The sequence below is a fragment of the Hypanus sabinus genome, chromosome 7, assembly GCF_030144855.1.
Source record: "Hypanus sabinus isolate sHypSab1 chromosome 7, sHypSab1.hap1, whole genome shotgun sequence".
NCBI classification, from domain to species: domain Eukaryota; kingdom Metazoa; phylum Chordata; class Chondrichthyes; order Myliobatiformes; family Dasyatidae; genus Hypanus; species Hypanus sabinus.
Window position 1 is genome coordinate 108,841,501 of NC_082712.1, and position 17,014 is coordinate 108,858,514.

Consider the following 17,014-nt stretch of genomic DNA (forward strand, 5'->3'; position numbering starts at 1 on the left):
CGCAGCTGGTTGGGATCCCGGCACCGCGGTGCAGAGGCAGACCTCCCAAACAGTCCGACCCAGACTGTGGACATTGGGAGGGTGTATCGCCGGTTCCGGGGGTGGGGGGGGGGATTATGTGGCGACCCACTTCCTAGTGCACTCAAACTGGATCACAAAGTGGCGCGCACCGGCATTGAGGCTGGTCCCAAAGAGGGCACCAAGCCTGCTTCAACAGCAAGGGGAAAAGCCCGCGTGTGGGAACTGCAGCTCGCCGACTCCGTGTCGTTATTTCAGCGCTGCTTGTAGCACACCGCTACATCTTTTTTTCCAGTCCTGCCGAAAGGTCTCGGCCTGAAACGTCGACTGTACTCTTTTTTTATAGATGTTGCCTGGCCTGCTGAGTTCCTCCAGCATATCTTGTTTATGTTGCTCAAGTTTCCAGCATCTGCAGATTTTCTCTTGTTTGTGAGCTCTTAAAGCAGTGTGTTTTTGTGCCAGATTCTGGTGTCAGCGGTCTGCGTTGCGGTAACTGCAGCAACAACGACCGGGAAGCTGCACTTATCACAGGTCTTGTGAACATGGAGCAATGAGGATTACTGAAGGTCTGCACTGATCTCAGTGAGCACTTTTTCTAATAATCAGACAGGCTACACCCACAGTCTATCCCCGGGGTGGGCAAACTTTTTGACTTGAGGGCCACAAAGGGTTCTAAAATTTGACAGGGGGGCCGGACCAGGAGCAGATGGACGGAGTGTTTTGGTAATACACCTCATAAGAGAAAATGAAATATCATGGGATATGTAGAAAACATGTGCTTTAATTTCAATTGAAAATGAACAAATGCATTACAACAAAATATCTGTCTTTGAAGTCCCATGGTATTTAGCTATTTATTGAAATGACTTTTAAAACACTGAAAATTAAATTAATAAAATACAGCTTTTTTAAATAGTAACAGTTATTATTTTAAAGCACTGAAAATTCTGTTATCCTTCAAGATATTATCATCATCACTCTCCTCCTGCCTGTCTTTATTTCAAAAACGGTAGGAGATGCAGGTCTACTTGTCCTGCTCCTTCTTATTCAATTGTCCCCTGTGCCAAAACTCAACAATGACCAGCACAAGGACAGAACAGTGACAGCGCGCCAGTATGCGGAGCGCGTTATTTGATCTGGAGCGTATTTTTTTATTTTGAGAACGTACGTGCACCTGCGCACTACTCATGTCCATCACTTAACAGAAATGACATGTAACATGTAAGGCTTATTGAAAAAAATATTTTCAAATGCATTTTTTACATAACACAACGAAGAAACTTATTTTTAATTTCAGTGGGAACAGTGTTGTTGGTCTCCCTTTTTAGCCAGCGCATCAAAGTCTGGATTTAGTTTTGTTGTGGCGATTCTCAGGATGGATCTGAGGTGTTGGTCAGTTAACTTGGATCTGTGGCTGGCTTTGTTGATGTTCATGACGCTGAACGCCTGTTCACACAAATAGGTCGAGCCGAACAAAGAGTAAAGCGCAAATGTGGAGTAATACACTGCACCTCAACAAAGGTCAATGTGTAGCGGTGTGCTACATGCAGTGCTAAAGTTACGACACGGAGTCAGTAACTGCAGTCGAAGAAAAAAACTTTATTCGAAATCCCCAGCCTCACTTTTAAGCCTCCCTCAACCTGCCCCCCCCCCCCCCCCCGTGGCGCAGAGGCTCCAAAGCTCTGTGCTCGCAAATCCCTGCAGGCTAGCTCCCTTAGCCGGAATGCTGGCTAATTGTGAGCCGGTTCGGATGTGCCAGGAAATGGGTCGCCACAAATGTATATAGAGTGCGTCATCTATTGGGAAAACGCCAGAATTGCGGGGAAAAAATGTTAACAAGGTTTATTAATATAATTTCATCAAGTTCTGTGGGCCGGATTAAAAAGCTTAACGGGCCGCATATGGCCCGCGGGCCGTAGTTTGCCCATGCCTGGCCTATCCTGAACCTATAGATTGAGAACAGATTTACAGGCACTGGACTGTAGGTGTTTCACTGGGATCCATGGCACACTCTATTTAAAGTGTTGGAACAGAGCCAGGGCTTAAAGGAGTACGTGATGGAGCAGTGAACAGCTTTGACTCCACCCTTGGACTTGGGCTCCTTGAGAGACTATTTTCCAATCCTTACACTGTCAGTGGCAGTAACTGAATCTGCCTACACCACTGCTAGCTGAGAGGTGGTAGCAAGTACAATCGGGATGGGGTAATCCAGGAAGGGGTCAGGAGGGGGCTGGTACATGGAGAGAGAGAAATTTGAGTGCTGGATGGATGGAAAAGATCGGTGTTAGTGTCAGGACTGTTGTCTCATATAACATTAGTGACTGCCTGGGAGCAGCTCAAAGTATCTGTGCTTCTAAGCAATCTGGCCCAATTTCAACAGACAGTCAAAGAGAGACCTATATAAGCTCCTTTGGCTGGCTGATGATTTTCCGACGTGGACTGGTCTCCCTAACATGAATGTGAGCTTTGGAACAGATGGGCTCATGTAACTTGCTATGTACAATAATCACGGCAGCCGAGTCTACAAACGTCTGTTCTGAGCCGTGAGCCTTCCAGCCTTGGGCAACTGTGTGCTGACGCATAGGCCTGGCCACTCACCGAAGTGGCTTTTTGCCCAAGTCCATTCCTGGTAACATTTCGAGCAGCTTGGGAATGTTTAGCATGCTGAATGCTGACTTAGCCTTGTAGTAGATTCCCTGACTGTTTCTGATACTGCCTGGATCCCCCTTCCCCCATCCTCCAGACTTTCTCACCTTCATTTCTCAGAGCCTGTGACTGAGAGAACACACTGGTACCTACCTCTAGGCAACAGTGCTATGTTCTCAGCTAATGTCAGTGCAGAGGAGGGCTGCAAAGACCAAATACACAAGGCACAGATGAAGGGTTTGCCACTTCACAGGAGATCTCATTCTGGACTCAGATTTATTTATCACATGAATATCAAAATGTATGTTCAACTATGTCATTTGCGTTAACAGCCAATACACCCAAGGATGTAAATGGGGCAGCCTGCATGCGTTGCCACACCTTTGGGCACCAATGTAGGATATCCATCATGCCAGGCAAGGCAAGACAGAATACAATAAAACAGAACAACAGCAAAATAAGTACCATTCCTCACACCCATCCACGCACATGCACAGTCCTCTAACCCTAGACCATCTTTAGTCTCTAGCAGACTCATGGATTCGCAGACATCGGGCCTTCGACTTCTCCAGTGGACTTACAGAACTTCATAGTCTTGCCTCCAGCATGCGGCCTCGACTTCTGCACTTGCCATTGTTCTCTGGACTTCCAATTGACCTTCTGGCTTTAATCTTCAGTATTGACCCTGGACTTGCTGATGATGACAAATGAGGACCCTAACTCCAGGGTTTGAACTCTGGACTCACAGATGATGGGACCTGAATACTAGGCCTGGAACTGGTTTTGCTGCTTCATGTGCCTGGGAATTCACTGTCTCTTGTGCCTCTTGTTCACGTGGAACCCGATTTCAGAATCAGCCGATGACTTGCTGACCTGGGGGAGCACTTGCTCTTGTCCTTGCTAGTCAGCTGGCCCAACCTCTGACCACATCCACATCACTTGCCTTGGAACTTAGACTCCAGCCTGTCCTCTAATTGCTCCATATCCCCTGCCCAAGTCCTAATTTCCCCCTCTGTCCCCGAAGCCATCCCTACAAACCTTAACAAAGAAACAAAAACAAATAATTTCAAGCTATGACTTTGACAGAAACTTCATCTTGGCACTGTTTTAACCAAAAGATTATTTGTAAGGATCCCCAGTGCTTTATTATTAAAAATCAACAGGGGTTGAAGAAGGGAAGATTTTCAGCGGGAGGGAAAACACACTCATTTTTCTTATTTATTCTGAAGTTCCCAGGACTTATTCCAGCCAGTAATGAACTATTCTTCACAAGAGTGCTTTTATTCCTGAACTTGGTCCCAACCCTGCAGAATGGCTTTGAAACCAATTCCCCTTGTCTGAGTGCCTTGTCTGAGCTACACATGATCTTAAAGGGAGAGGGGTTTGGTGGTATGGGGATGCAATGGAAGTAATGCAGAAAGTAAATTTCTGGAGTATCTCTTTGTCTGTATGTCTGTCAGGCAAAAGATTATCTGATACTTGTGATCCATCGCAACTGAAAGGCAGACAATGTAACCCTTCCCTTTTCGGTATTTTTGTTATGCCGGCAAAACAAGAGTTAGGGAACTAGGGCAGGAATGTGAGGTTAATGATTAATCATGATCCCAATTAACAGAGGGGCAGAGCTGAATGGTGTACTCATTATTCCTTGGGTGTGATGCCCTTTTACCGTCAGCTGTGTTCGCATACCAGTGGACGGAGGGGAGTTGTTGGACAGAACAGTTGGATGCTGTTGTAAATTGCAAACAGCTAATCACCTTCTGAATTTGTTTTGGTTCCAGAAGCATCAGAGACTGCATTTCTCCCCTCTCCCTCCTGACCCTTCCCCATACCTTATGAAGTTGTTGGCTGTGATTAGTGTAGAGCTTCACATATGCAGGCATGTTGCCAGCCTCACACTCAGCAGTATCTCACACTTAAACGGAAAACATTTGATCCATCGAGTCAGCTCAAGCCGACACTAAGAAAACAGTACAGAAGCTCTCCGCTGTTAGGGTGGTAGCAAAAAAAAAGGGCATTGCATTAACACAGAAGGAATAGGAAGAGGCCATATGGCCCCTCATGCCTGCACTGCCATTCAATAATAATGAGACTTATCTTTTACTTCAGTGCCACATTCCTGAGCTAATCCTGTTTCCATTCATCCCCGTAAAATCTAGAAATCTTTCAATCGCCTTCATCAATATACTCAGTGACTGAGCCTCTCATGGAATTCCAGATCCTGAATTCCTAAGATCCATTACTCGGTGGGATATGAAATTTATTGGCTAATTCCTTATATTGAGAACACAAACATGAGGAAATCTGCAGATGCTGGAAATTCAAGCAACACATACAAAATGCTGGTGGAACACAGCAGGCCAGGTAGCATCTATAGGAAGAAGTACAGTCGACATTTTGGTCCAAGACCCTTCGTCAGGACACAGGACCCTTCGTTCTGACAAAGGGTCTGGGCCCGAAATGTCGACTGTACTTCTTCCTATAGATGCTACCTGGCCTGCTGTGTTCCACTAGCATTTTGTGTGTGTTCCTTATTTTGAGGATGTGATTCCTAACTCTGGACATTCCAGGCAGGAAAATTTCAACTCTGCATCTTCTTTTTATTCCTGATACGAATATTATATTTTACAAATTAATCACCTCATTCTTCTAAACTCAAAATGACAATTGGATTATTGGAGTGAAGGCCAAGGGAAATTCTGAAGGAGTGCTGGATAGCTGGAGATATATCACTGAGGGTATGCTAGGTTTTCAAAGCAACAGCCCCGAGGGAGTAAAGGACTGTCAGAGAAGCAGTCCTGAAAGAGCACTAATTGGTTGAAGGTGAGGTGATCAGATGTTGACGTTGTGCTGGGAAATACTGGCCTGTTGGAAGGGTGGTGGCCTGTTGGAAGGGTGGTGGCCTGTTGGAAGGGTGGTGGCCTATCAGAAGGGTTACACTGAGTAAGTGTTGGAAGCATGTCACTGAAGTAACATTCAACTGTCAACTGTTTGAGGGAGTACTGTGCTGCTGGAGAGAAAGTGCTGAGGGAACAGTCAACTGTTGGAGTAACAATACTGAGAGCGTGTTGAATTGACAGAAGGGCATTGCTGAAGGAGTGTTGGATGGTTGGGGAGGTGGAGCTGAAAAACTGCTGGACTACTGAGGGATGGATGGTACTTAATGATTGCAGGATTGTCAGTACAGGAGTACTAAGAGAGCACAGGATAGTTGGAAGACCAGAGCTTGGAGCATCCTGAGCTGATAGAGTGGAGTGCTGAGGGAATATGGGAGTGTGGGTGGGCAGCGTTGAATTATTGCTGGACTGTCAGTGGGACTGTGCTGAGGAAGTACTGCATTGTTACAGGGGCACCGTCGAAGGAATGCTAGACTGATAAAGGCTACAGGAGGGCTGGACGGTCACAGGAATAGTACTGAGGGCACATTGGACTGTTGGGGAGTGCAATGCGGAACTGTTATATTGGAATTGCCAGTGGAGGGTGGTATTGATAGAAGGACATTATTAAGAGTGTGAGCACTGCTGAGGGACTCTCTTTTCCCCTCCCCTCCCCATTGTTTTTCTGAAATGTGATAAAGTTGCAGCAACAGTGTTGTATTTGTGAGATTGCAGATGGGGGGGAGGAGTCACTGGACTGTTTCTTCAGCTTGTTCCAATTTACCCATGTGTTTAAATTGTTAAAGTCTGCTTTTAGTCTGAATTGATGTTTTCTGTTTGCAGGCATATGAATCACTTCACTTGCAGAACAGATTCCGTGCCCTACGTCAGCTAAGGTTGTCCATCACTCTCTCTCCTTTCATGAGCATCGATTCCTACCACTTCCAGAGTACCCTACAAGAAGGGCGAGAGAATTTCTGGCTCTCTCTTTCATCAGCAGCAAATGGATCTCAGGCATGTTCTGGTTTTATTTACAGCACCGTCTTTGCTTCATTAAATGTTTTGTTCTACCTGGTCATTGTTATCTTTCCATGTAGTTTAACTTCAGCCCACTGGCCGAAGTTCACGTTTCAGCAATAAAGCTCCATCTGTTCGTTAGGTGATACTTTGAATAAGTTGAGGCCAATGTGAATGCACCACCAAGTTTTAGGATTGCTGGTAGGAAATAGAAAGGTCATTTTAGGGAGCATTCAGTCTTTATTCCGGTTACGAAAAGGCAACTCCACCCTATAGCCATTCCATTCCTCAAACTCCCTTTTGAATTGTTTTTTTGTCTTTGCTTTTGTTAAAACAGTTAAAATGTTATCCATCCTGTCAGAGTGGACTCCAACCCCTGCCCAAAGATTTCAGAAGATCTTCAAGGAATACCACAACTCCCTCATCTGAGCACAAAATGCAGCCTCCGAAGAGAGAGGTAGTAGCATGGATAAATTCTCTGACAGCCCACCCTCTGCCTGGACCTGTGAATGGCCATCTTAGGGATGCCCAGTAGTAAACTATCAAGGAGATCCTCCTGGCCAACCCTCTCTGCATCAGGTGATCATGAACCTGGAACTGAAGTGAAGCTACAAGCTGATAAGCAACTCTTTCAAATACTCTGACTAAAACCTCCTGCATTCCACAGACACATCCAGTGTGCAGGAATTATAAGCAGCCTGGGAATCTGTGACCCTGTTTAAAATCCTGTTGCATAAGCTTGATTGCTCTCTCGCTGAAGTTCTCTATGTAAAAGGGAGGACTTCTACATAAAGAGCCCTCTAATGGGACCACCCCTCACTACAGCGTGTCTGGGCAACAGACAAGGGCAAGAGGCTGCTATGATAGAATGCAGGCAGGAGGATGTAGCCTTGGAATTCCTCAGCATTGACTCCAGATTCGAGGAATTCCTTTATGGCAAGAGGCCAAACAAGGGGAAAGAATACTGCTTCTGATACCAGCTGTCATCTTCTCTTAGCTGACAAATCAGTGCTCAGTCTTGTTCAACAATACTGGGGAGAAGCAAAATGTATTCAGGGGACTTTGATGAGAAAGTCCTGAAGGATACAATGCCATTTTGGGTTTGTCACAAGTAGTGAGTGAACTAATAAATCCCACTTGACTTTGTCCTCAGCACCTAGCAGTGATAGTTACTTCTGTTGATGGTGTCATTAAGAGAAGGAGAGAGAAAGTCACATCTTCATATTAAGGACACTTGTGGAATAGACTTGAGGACAGATATGGCAGCTCAAAACTGGTCATCCATGAGGTATTATGGACTGCCAGTGGAAGCAGTGAAGTACAGCATCACAAACTGTAACCTCGTGACTCAGTATTCACCCACCCCAGCAACTTTGTTGTCACCATTGAGCCAAGAATGATTCCTGTTTCAACAGGCAGTAGTATTAGGCATACTTAAAAATGAGGTTCTAATCTGATGAAAGCAGGGTCACAGCCATACTAATCAGCATAAAAGCATGTGATAGATCAAAGTCTGGCAAGCTTTCCATATCTAATCTTTAGTCAAAGATTCAAAGCTTCATTTATTATCAAAGCATACATCTGTATACAACTGTGAAATTTGTCTTCTCCAGATAGCCACAAAACAAAGAAAGAATATGACAGTAATTCAGAAAGAAACATCACCTCCACCTGTAGAAAATAGATTGGTACCCTGATCATCAACTGCCCACCCAAACACCCTCCCCCACATAAAACGGAACAGGAAAACAACCTGCCCCGCCCAGCTCAATAAACAAACAGAACATCAACCCCCAAACACCCTCCTCTCAACAACAAAATGGAAAAGGAATGGGCGATTTAAAAAAAACCCAGAATACAAAAACCATAAGTCTGAAAAATAGTCCAATCCATAAATGCAGAACCACGACACCATCCTACAATATCACCGACATTCATCGAAATGAGGGACACCACATGAGGCGGAGAGGCCTTCCTGCCTACCACAGCAAGCCACACGGTGATAGGCCACTTACAGGCTCCTTCTCCTGCAGCAAGCAGGTGGTTGGTGCTGAAGCTCTCACTCGCCTCGATGTCTCAGTCTCCCTTGATTAATGGATGCTTTAAACAGCAGAATGGAGTCAAACATTGGCTTGCGCTCTGTCTCGAAGTTTCTTCACATCGAGGCTGTCCGAGTACGCACTCGCTTCCCAGAATCCTCTCAGAGCCAGCAATAAGCGCTGGTTACTCAAACTGTAAATCACAGGCTCTACCAGTCCCAGAAACACATTTAAGGTGAAAAACAGATGTAAAAGCTATTTTCATTTGCTACCTGGAAGATGTCAACCAAGGGAGCGTTGTATGCTGACGCTATTTTGACAAGAAGTCTTGGGGGCAATTAAACAGTCAACTGGAGAACAATACCCATCTGCAATGATGCATGTGACTGGTAAGGACAAGGCTTCATTCTCTGCACCTTGAGTAGAATGGCTGCCTTATAGCACTGGCTCTATTCTTTGTGGAGTCTGCGAGTCTTTTCCATGGATGAACAGGTGGGTTACCTCCAGGTGTTGTGGCTTCCGCCACCTGTCCAAAGATCTGCAAGCTGGTAGGGTATTTGTCCACTGTAAATTGCCCATAGTGTGTAGGGGAGTTGATGGGAATGTGGGGACAATAATGCAGATAGGTGGTTGGTGGGCAGCATGGACTCAGGCAGCTGAAGGATCTATCTTGATGCACTATGACTCTGAGTCATGATCAGACAGATGTGCAGCGCAGGTATTCCATTTTGTTTTTCTCCTGAGATTCCCACTACCACAGAATCACAAAATTTAGGACCAGATAATATCATTTGTTATCATACTAAAGACCTTCACACTCGAACAATGAGGCCTGACCTCACCCACTTGGTGCAGATTGGAGAGGCAGACCTTGCATAAAATGAAGGCCAGAATGCTGAGTAAGATAACTTACGCACAGAAGATTCTATGGGGTCCAGCAGCAGGTAAGTTCTAACCATATAGAGCCCCTTGCTCTGGTCTGGGACATCAGCTTCTAGGCCTTCAGGATCTTTGAGCAGAAATGTTAATCCTCTCTTTTGGCAGATGCTCTCTATCCTGACGAGCATTTCCAATGTGTATGTTTACATGTTACATTTACAGCACCTGCAGTGTTCTGATTTGTAACCATCACTTTGAAGATCATGGCTGATCTGTTACCTTAATATATCTCTTGTTTGCCTCAATATACAGAAATCTATCAAACTCTGTTTTAAGTGAATATAATGGGCCTCCACAGTCCTCTGGGATAGAGAAATCCAAGGGTTCTTAACATATTGAAGAAATTTCTCTTCATAGCCTTAAACAAGCTGTCTCATATTTTGAGATTTTACGCCTGGTTCTAGTCTCCTTAAGCTAGGTGAGACCCTCTCTCTGTTTTCCCTCCTACTGAGAGCTAACAAATGTACAGTAAAACTCTGGTAATTTGCTACAAGACTGTTCAGAAATCCCGATGAGTTCAGCAACTGGTTCAAGTGAAAGAAAGGAATGAGACAAACTGGACAAATGCACCTGTCCAAGCTTGTGTTTGCTGCTCTTCCCATCCAGTCACCAGAGATCTGGTTTCCATACTCTCTGTCCACTCCCTGTCCATTCACCAGGAACTGCAGTCCCTGCCCTCCCTGCCCACTCATCAGTTACCCCGGTCCCTGCCCTCCCTGCCCACTCATCAGTTACCCCGGTCCCCGCCCTCCCTGCCCACTCATCAGTTACCCCACTCCCTGTCCTCCCTGCCCGCTCACCGGAGACCGCAGTCTAACCCCCTCCATCCACTCACCGAGGACCGCGGTCCCCACCCTCCCTGTACACTCGCCAATGGCTGTCTACTCACACTGCTTGCTCCCCAAGGCTTCCACACTCTGTCCACTTACCAAAGCCTTGGTTCCACAATTCCCTTCCACTTGTCTAGGTCATCTTATGGATAGGGGAATCAAGGGATATGGGGACAAGGCAGGAACTGGGTTTTGATAATAGATGATCAGCCATGATCTCAGAATGGCGGTAAAGGCTCGAAGGACTGAATGGTCTACTTCGCCACTTATTATCTGTTGTCAAGGCCCTGTTCCTGTGTACTCTTTTAACTCACCTGAGTCTGTTTGCTGTGCTCCTCTCAAAGTCACCTGCAATCAGTTTCTCATGCTCCCTTTAAACTTACTTGAAGCTTGTTTCCCATGTTCCCTTTGGGTTCACTTTAAAATGAATAATTCTGGTATATAACATTTCTTTAAAATCACCAGCCAGTCTGACATCACCAAGGTCTCAAGTGTGCCAGATTAAAGAGGTTTTACTGCGCGTTTTGTTTACTCTGTATCTAACCAATTCAGTACCTGCCCCGAAGAGATCAATGCCGGCTGTGTGAGGTGTGAGGTCAGGCACAGTATCTATCTATCTATCAGTAATCCTACACCACTTGAGCATCTATTTTGACCATTCGTGTCAGAGAATCAGGTTTAGGCTAGATGTAAGGGAGCTGCCCTCTGGTGGGTTGAAATGAGTAAGGCACATTACTTAAGTAGCAAAGAGGGCTGTGCATATGTTTAAATCAATCCTGGAATGCTGACTACAGCATCTTCATTTTCTTCCATAATAATTCCAATCAAACCCTACTTGTTCAAGCAAGATATCGAGGCCGGGGAAAATCAGAAATACAGAAAGAAAATGCTTCAAACCCGCAGTATATCAGTCAGCCAGTCTTTGAGAGAAAACTTTTAAGGTCAATGCTTTTATCAGGTGCAGCAGAGTCTGATGAAAGTTTATTAATCCAGAAAGTTACCTTTCATACCATCTCATACAATGCTGTCTGTTTGCTGAGTATTTCCACTGTTCCCTGTTCCTTCCACAGACTGTTTTCTCCCTGTCACTTTCACCGTGCTGCTGTAGAATTTGTAGAGTAACACTCCATGCGCAGGGGTCTCTGGTGAATTTGTAAAGTGACATTCTATCTACTTGGTTCCTGGGGAATTTGTAGAGTGACACACTGTATACAGGGGTCTCTGGTGAATTTGTAAAGTGACATTCTATCTACTTGGTTCCTGGGGAATTTGTAGAGTGACACACTGTATACAGGGGTCTCTGGTGAATTTGTATAGTGGCACTCTGTTTACAGGTCTAACTTACTCTTTCACTGAATGTTAGAATACATATAGTGACTATCTGTGTGCAGGGGTCCCTGGTGAATTTATGGAGTGAAACTCTGCGTACAGGGGACCCTGGTGAGTTTGTGGAGTGACACACTGAGTACAAGGGTCCCGCATGAATTTGTGGAGTGACACTCTGTTTACAAGTCTAACTTACTCTTTCACTGAATGTTAGAATATGTATAGTGACAATCTGTCTACAGGTGTCCCTCATGAATTTGTTTAGTGAAACTCTGTTCTCAGGCTTGCCTTGTTAATTTGTATAGTGACACTTACAGTACAGTATAGTACAGGGCTTTCTAGTGCACTTGCTTTGTGATGGTCTGTGTACGGGGGGGGGGGTCTGTTTGGAATTTGTAGTGTGACACTCTGTGTACAGGGGTCTCTGGTAAAGTTGTAGAGTGACTCTCTGTGTATAGTGGTGAATTTGTATATTGAAACACTGTGTACAGGTGTCCCAGGTGAAATGTGCAGTGAAACTCTCTCTACACGCATCCTTGGTGAATTTGTGGAGTGTCCCTTTTGTGTACAGGTGTCCCTGGTGAATTGGTAGAGTGACACTCCATTTACAGGGGTCCCTGCTGAATTTGTGGAGGGACACTGGTGAATTTGTATAGTGTGTAGAGGGGTCCCTAGTGAATTCGTGGACTGATACTCTGTGCAGTTGTCTTTGGTGAATTTGGAGAGTGACACACAGTGTATAGGGATCCCTGGTCAATTTGTAGAGTGATACTCTGTGTCAGGGTCCCTGGTGAATTTGTATAGTGACACTCTGTATATATGTACAAATCACTCTTTCATTGACTGTTAGAATATATGTAGCGATGCAGTGTGTACAGGGGTGCCTGGTGAATTTTTATAGTGACACCCTTTGTATAGGTCAAAATCACTCCTTCACTGAATGTTAGAATTTGTATGATGATGCTCTGTGTACAGGGGTCCCTGGTGAATTTGTAGAGTGACAGTCTGTGTACAGGGTCTCCTGGTGAATTTGTGGAGTGACACACTGTGTATAGGGGTCCCTGGTGAATTTGTACAGTGACACTCTGTATACACATACAAATCACTCTTTCATTGACTGTTAGTGATGCTTTGTATACAGGGGTCCCTGGGGAATTTGTAGAGTAACACTAGGTGCATAGGGGTCTCTGGTGAATTTGTATAGTGATACAGTGTATAGAGTGGTCCCTAGTGAATTCATGGAGTGATACTCTGCAGTTGTCTTTGGTGAATTTGGATTGTAACACTATGTATAGGAGTCTTTGGTGAATTTTGAGACTGACACACTTTGTACAGAGGTCTCTGGTGAATGTGTGGAGTGACAATCTGTCTACAGGGGTCCCTGGTGAATTTTGAGCATTACACTGTGTGTGAAGGGGACCCTGGTGAATTTGTGGAGTGACACGCTGTGTACAGAGATCCCTGGTGAATTTGTATAGTGGCACTCTGTGTGCAGGGGTTCCTGGTGAATCTGTAGAATGACACAAGCTGTATAAGGGTCTGTGATGAATTTGTAGAGTGTCACTTGGTGTACAGCTGTCCCTGGTGAATTTGTGCAGTGACACACTGTGCACTGGTGTCCTTGCTGAATTTGTGGAGTACACTCTGTATACAGGGGTCCCTGGTAATTATGTATAGTGACACTCTGTCTACAGGTCCCCCTCATGAATTTGTTCAGAGAAACTCTGTTTTCAGGCTTGCCTCGTGAATTTGTATGGTGACACTCTATGTACAGGGCTTTCTAGTGCATTTGTTTTGTGATGGTCTGTGTACGGGGGGGGGGGGTCGGTTTTGAATTTGTAGTGTGACACTCTGTGTACAGTGTACAGGGGTCTCTGGTGAATTTGTAGAGTGACAGACTGTGTGCAGTAATCCCTGGTGAATTTATGGAGTGACAATCTGTCTACAGGGGTCCATGGTGAATTTTGGGAGTGACAATCTGTGTAGATCGGTCCCTGGTGAATTTGTAGAGTAATACATGGAGAGAGGAACTTGGTGTATTTGTAGAGCGACACACTGTGTACAGGTGTCCCTGGTGAATTTGTAGAGTGACATTAAGTGCATAGGGGTCCCTGGTGAATTTTGAGCATTACACTGTGTGCACAGGAAACCCTGGTGAATTTGTGGAGTGACATTCTGTGTACAGGGGAAGCTGGTGAATTTGTAGAGTGACACACTGTGTATAGAGATCCCTGGTGAATTTGTAGAGTGATACTCCGTGTGTAGGGGTCCCTGGTGAATTTGTACAGTGACACTCTGTATACACATACAAATCACTCTTTCATTGACTGTTAGACTATGTATAGTGATGCTTTGTGTACAGGGGTCCCTAGGGAATTTGTAGAGTAACACTAAGTGCATAGAGGTCTGTGGTGAATTTCTATAGTGATACAGTGTATAGAGTGGTCCCTGGTGAATTTGTGGAGTGATACTCTTTATACAGGGGAAGCTGGTGAATTTGTAGAGTGTCACACTGTGTATAGGGATCCCTGCTAAATTTGTATAGGGACACTCTTGTTACGAACCCCGTAACTGGGTATCTTACCAGAAAAGATAGGAGTATCTGTTGGAGTCTGGTGATACTATTTTTAACAGTATTTATTAGTAAAAATACACAAAAATAATATCAATGCAAATATACAGATAATATACATCATCAATACTAAACCTAAAAGTGCGGGTATAATAATAATCAATAAGAAATGAGCTCCATCGTTGTCTAGGGGATAATGAATTGTCCGATGGAAATATAAAGTTCAGTTCAGTTCATGCAGGCTGCAGTAGTTGTTGGTTGCTGTGTTGCAATTGTTGGAGAGAGAGAGAGAGAGTGAGAGAGAGAGAGTAACAGCTATTGACTTGCCGACTTACCTTTACGATCTTGATCCGTCGTTGGGTTGTTGTGGCCATTCACTTATGACACCTCCATCCTTTAGCTAGACCATTCCGTGGAGGGCTCATCACCCAGGCAAGGGTGGACACACACACAAGCCCCCACCAGTCTCGTAGCGTCTCTCCTGGTGCGTCTGAGGGGTGTTCCCCAGACCTTACTTTTATCCCCACTCACGGTGTCTCGGGTGTCAATCAGGTTGGGATGATGCAACCGATCAACCAGACCACTCTGGTTGCCCCCTGAGGAGTTTCAATGAATAGAACAGTACTCAATACATAATCCTTCTCCAAGAGACAATAGCAGTAATTGGTGGTTCCGTGCCGCTTTTGTTAAGAGGAGACATTCTACTTTTGTGTATCTCTGTGTTGTCTCTCTCTCATTTCCTTGGTATCAGACCCGAAATAGTAGCGATTTTGTGATTCTCAAAAAGGGGGGGGCGACTTTGCACCCTTCTGCCCATCAGAGTTGCTCCTCATTCATAACACTCTGTATACAATTGCAAATCACTCTTTCATTGACTGTTAGAATATATATGGTGATGCACTGTGTACAGGGGTGCCTAGTGAATTTATAGAGTGACAGTCTGTGTACAGGGGACCATGGTGAATTTGTATAGTGACACTTTGTGTACCCATCCAAGTCATTCTCACGGACTGTCAGAATATGTAAAGTGACGCTCTCTGTACGTGGTTCCTGGTGAATTTGTAGAGTGACACACTGTATACATGTCTAAATCACTCTTTCATTGACTGTTAGAATATGTATCATGATGCTTTGTATACAGGGGTCTCTGGGGAATTTGTAGAGAAACACTAAGTGCATAGGGGTCTCTGGTGAATTTATATAGTGATACAGTGTGTAGAGGGGTCCCTAGTGAATTTGTGGAGTGATACTCTGTGTACAGTTGTGCCTGGTGAATTTAGAGAGTGACACTCAATGTATAATGGTCTCTGGTGAATTTCTAGAGTGACTCACTGTGTACATGTGTGAATGTGTGGAGTGACAATCTGTCTGCAGGGGTCCCTGGTGAATTTTGAGCACTACACTGTGTGTATAGGGGTCTCTGGTGAATTTGTGACCCTCTTTGTACAGGTCAAAATCACTCTTTCACTGACTGCTAGAATATGTACAGTGACGCTCTGTGTACAGGTGTCCCTGGTGAATTTGTAGAGTGACACACTGTGTGCAGCGGTCTTTGATGAATTTGTGGAGTGACACTCTGTTTACAGGGTTCCGTGGTGAATTATTATAGGGGAACTCTGTACAGGTCCAAATTACTCTTTCATTGACTGATCAAATATGTATAGTGATGCTCTGTGTTCAGGTGTCCTTGGTGAATAGAGTGACATTCCGTGTACAGGGGTCCCTGCTGAATTTGTGAAGGGACACTTTGTGTACAGGTGTCCTCGGTGAATTTGTGAAGGGACACTTTGTGTACAGGAGTCTTTGGTGAATTTGTACTGTGACACTCTGTGTGCAGGGGTCCCTGCTGAATTTGTGAAGGGACACTTTGTGTACAGGTGTCCTTGGTGAATTTGTGAAGGGACACTTTGTGTACAGGTGTCCTTGGTGAATTTGTGAAGGGACACTTTGTGTACAGGTGTCCTTGGTGAATTTGTGAAGGGACACTTTGTGTACAGGTGTCCTTGGTGAATTTGTACTGTGACACTCTGTGTGCAGGGGTCCCTGCTGAATTTGTGAAGGGACACTTTGTGTGCAGGGGTCCTTGGTGAATTTGTGAAGGGACACTTTGTGTACAGGTGTCCTTGGTGAATTTGTACTGTGACACTCTGTGTGCAGGGGTCCCTGCTGAATTTGTGAAGGGACACTTTGTGTGCAGGGGTCCTTGGTGAATTTGTGAAGGGACACTTTGTGTACAGGTGTCCTTGGTGAATTTGTACTGTGACACTCTGTGTGCAGGGGTCCCTGCTGAATTTGTGAAGGGACACTTTGTGTGCAGGGGTCCTTGGTGAATTTGTGAAGGGACACTTTGTGTACAGGTGTCCTTGGTGAATTTGTACTGTGACACTCTGTGTGCAGGGGTCCCTGCTGAATTTGTGAAGGGACACTTTGTGTACAGGTGTCCTTGGTGAATTTGTGAAGGGACACTTTGTGTACAGGTGTCCTTGGTGAATTTGTAGAGTGACACACTGTGTACAGGGGTCCCTGGTGAATTTGTAGAGTTACTCTCTGTGTACAAGTGTCCCTTTTGGATTTGTAGAGTGACATTCAGTTCACAGGGTTTCCTGGTGAATTTGTAGAGTGGCACTCTGTGTACAGGTCCAAATCACTCTTCTACTGACTGCTAGAATATGTCTAGTGCCACTCTGTGTACAGGGGTCCCTGGTGAATTTGTGGAGTGACGCTCTGTGTACAAACATCCCTGGTGAATTT

General features: G+C 45.0%; 1 protein-coding gene across 2 annotated transcripts in view; it reads left to right on the top strand.

Moving 5' to 3' along the window:
• Window positions 1–17,014, top strand: part of si:ch211-236l14.4 (SITS-binding protein) — a 155,334-nt gene that overhangs the window by 68,325 nt on the left and 69,995 nt on the right. For both annotated transcript variants that reach the window (XM_059975361.1, XM_059975360.1), the window contains exon 5: window positions 6,384–6,554. In XM_059975361.1, the coding sequence (XP_059831344.1) occupies window positions 6,384–6,554 (171 nt within the window). The remainder of the gene's footprint in view (window positions 1–6,383; window positions 6,555–17,014) is intronic.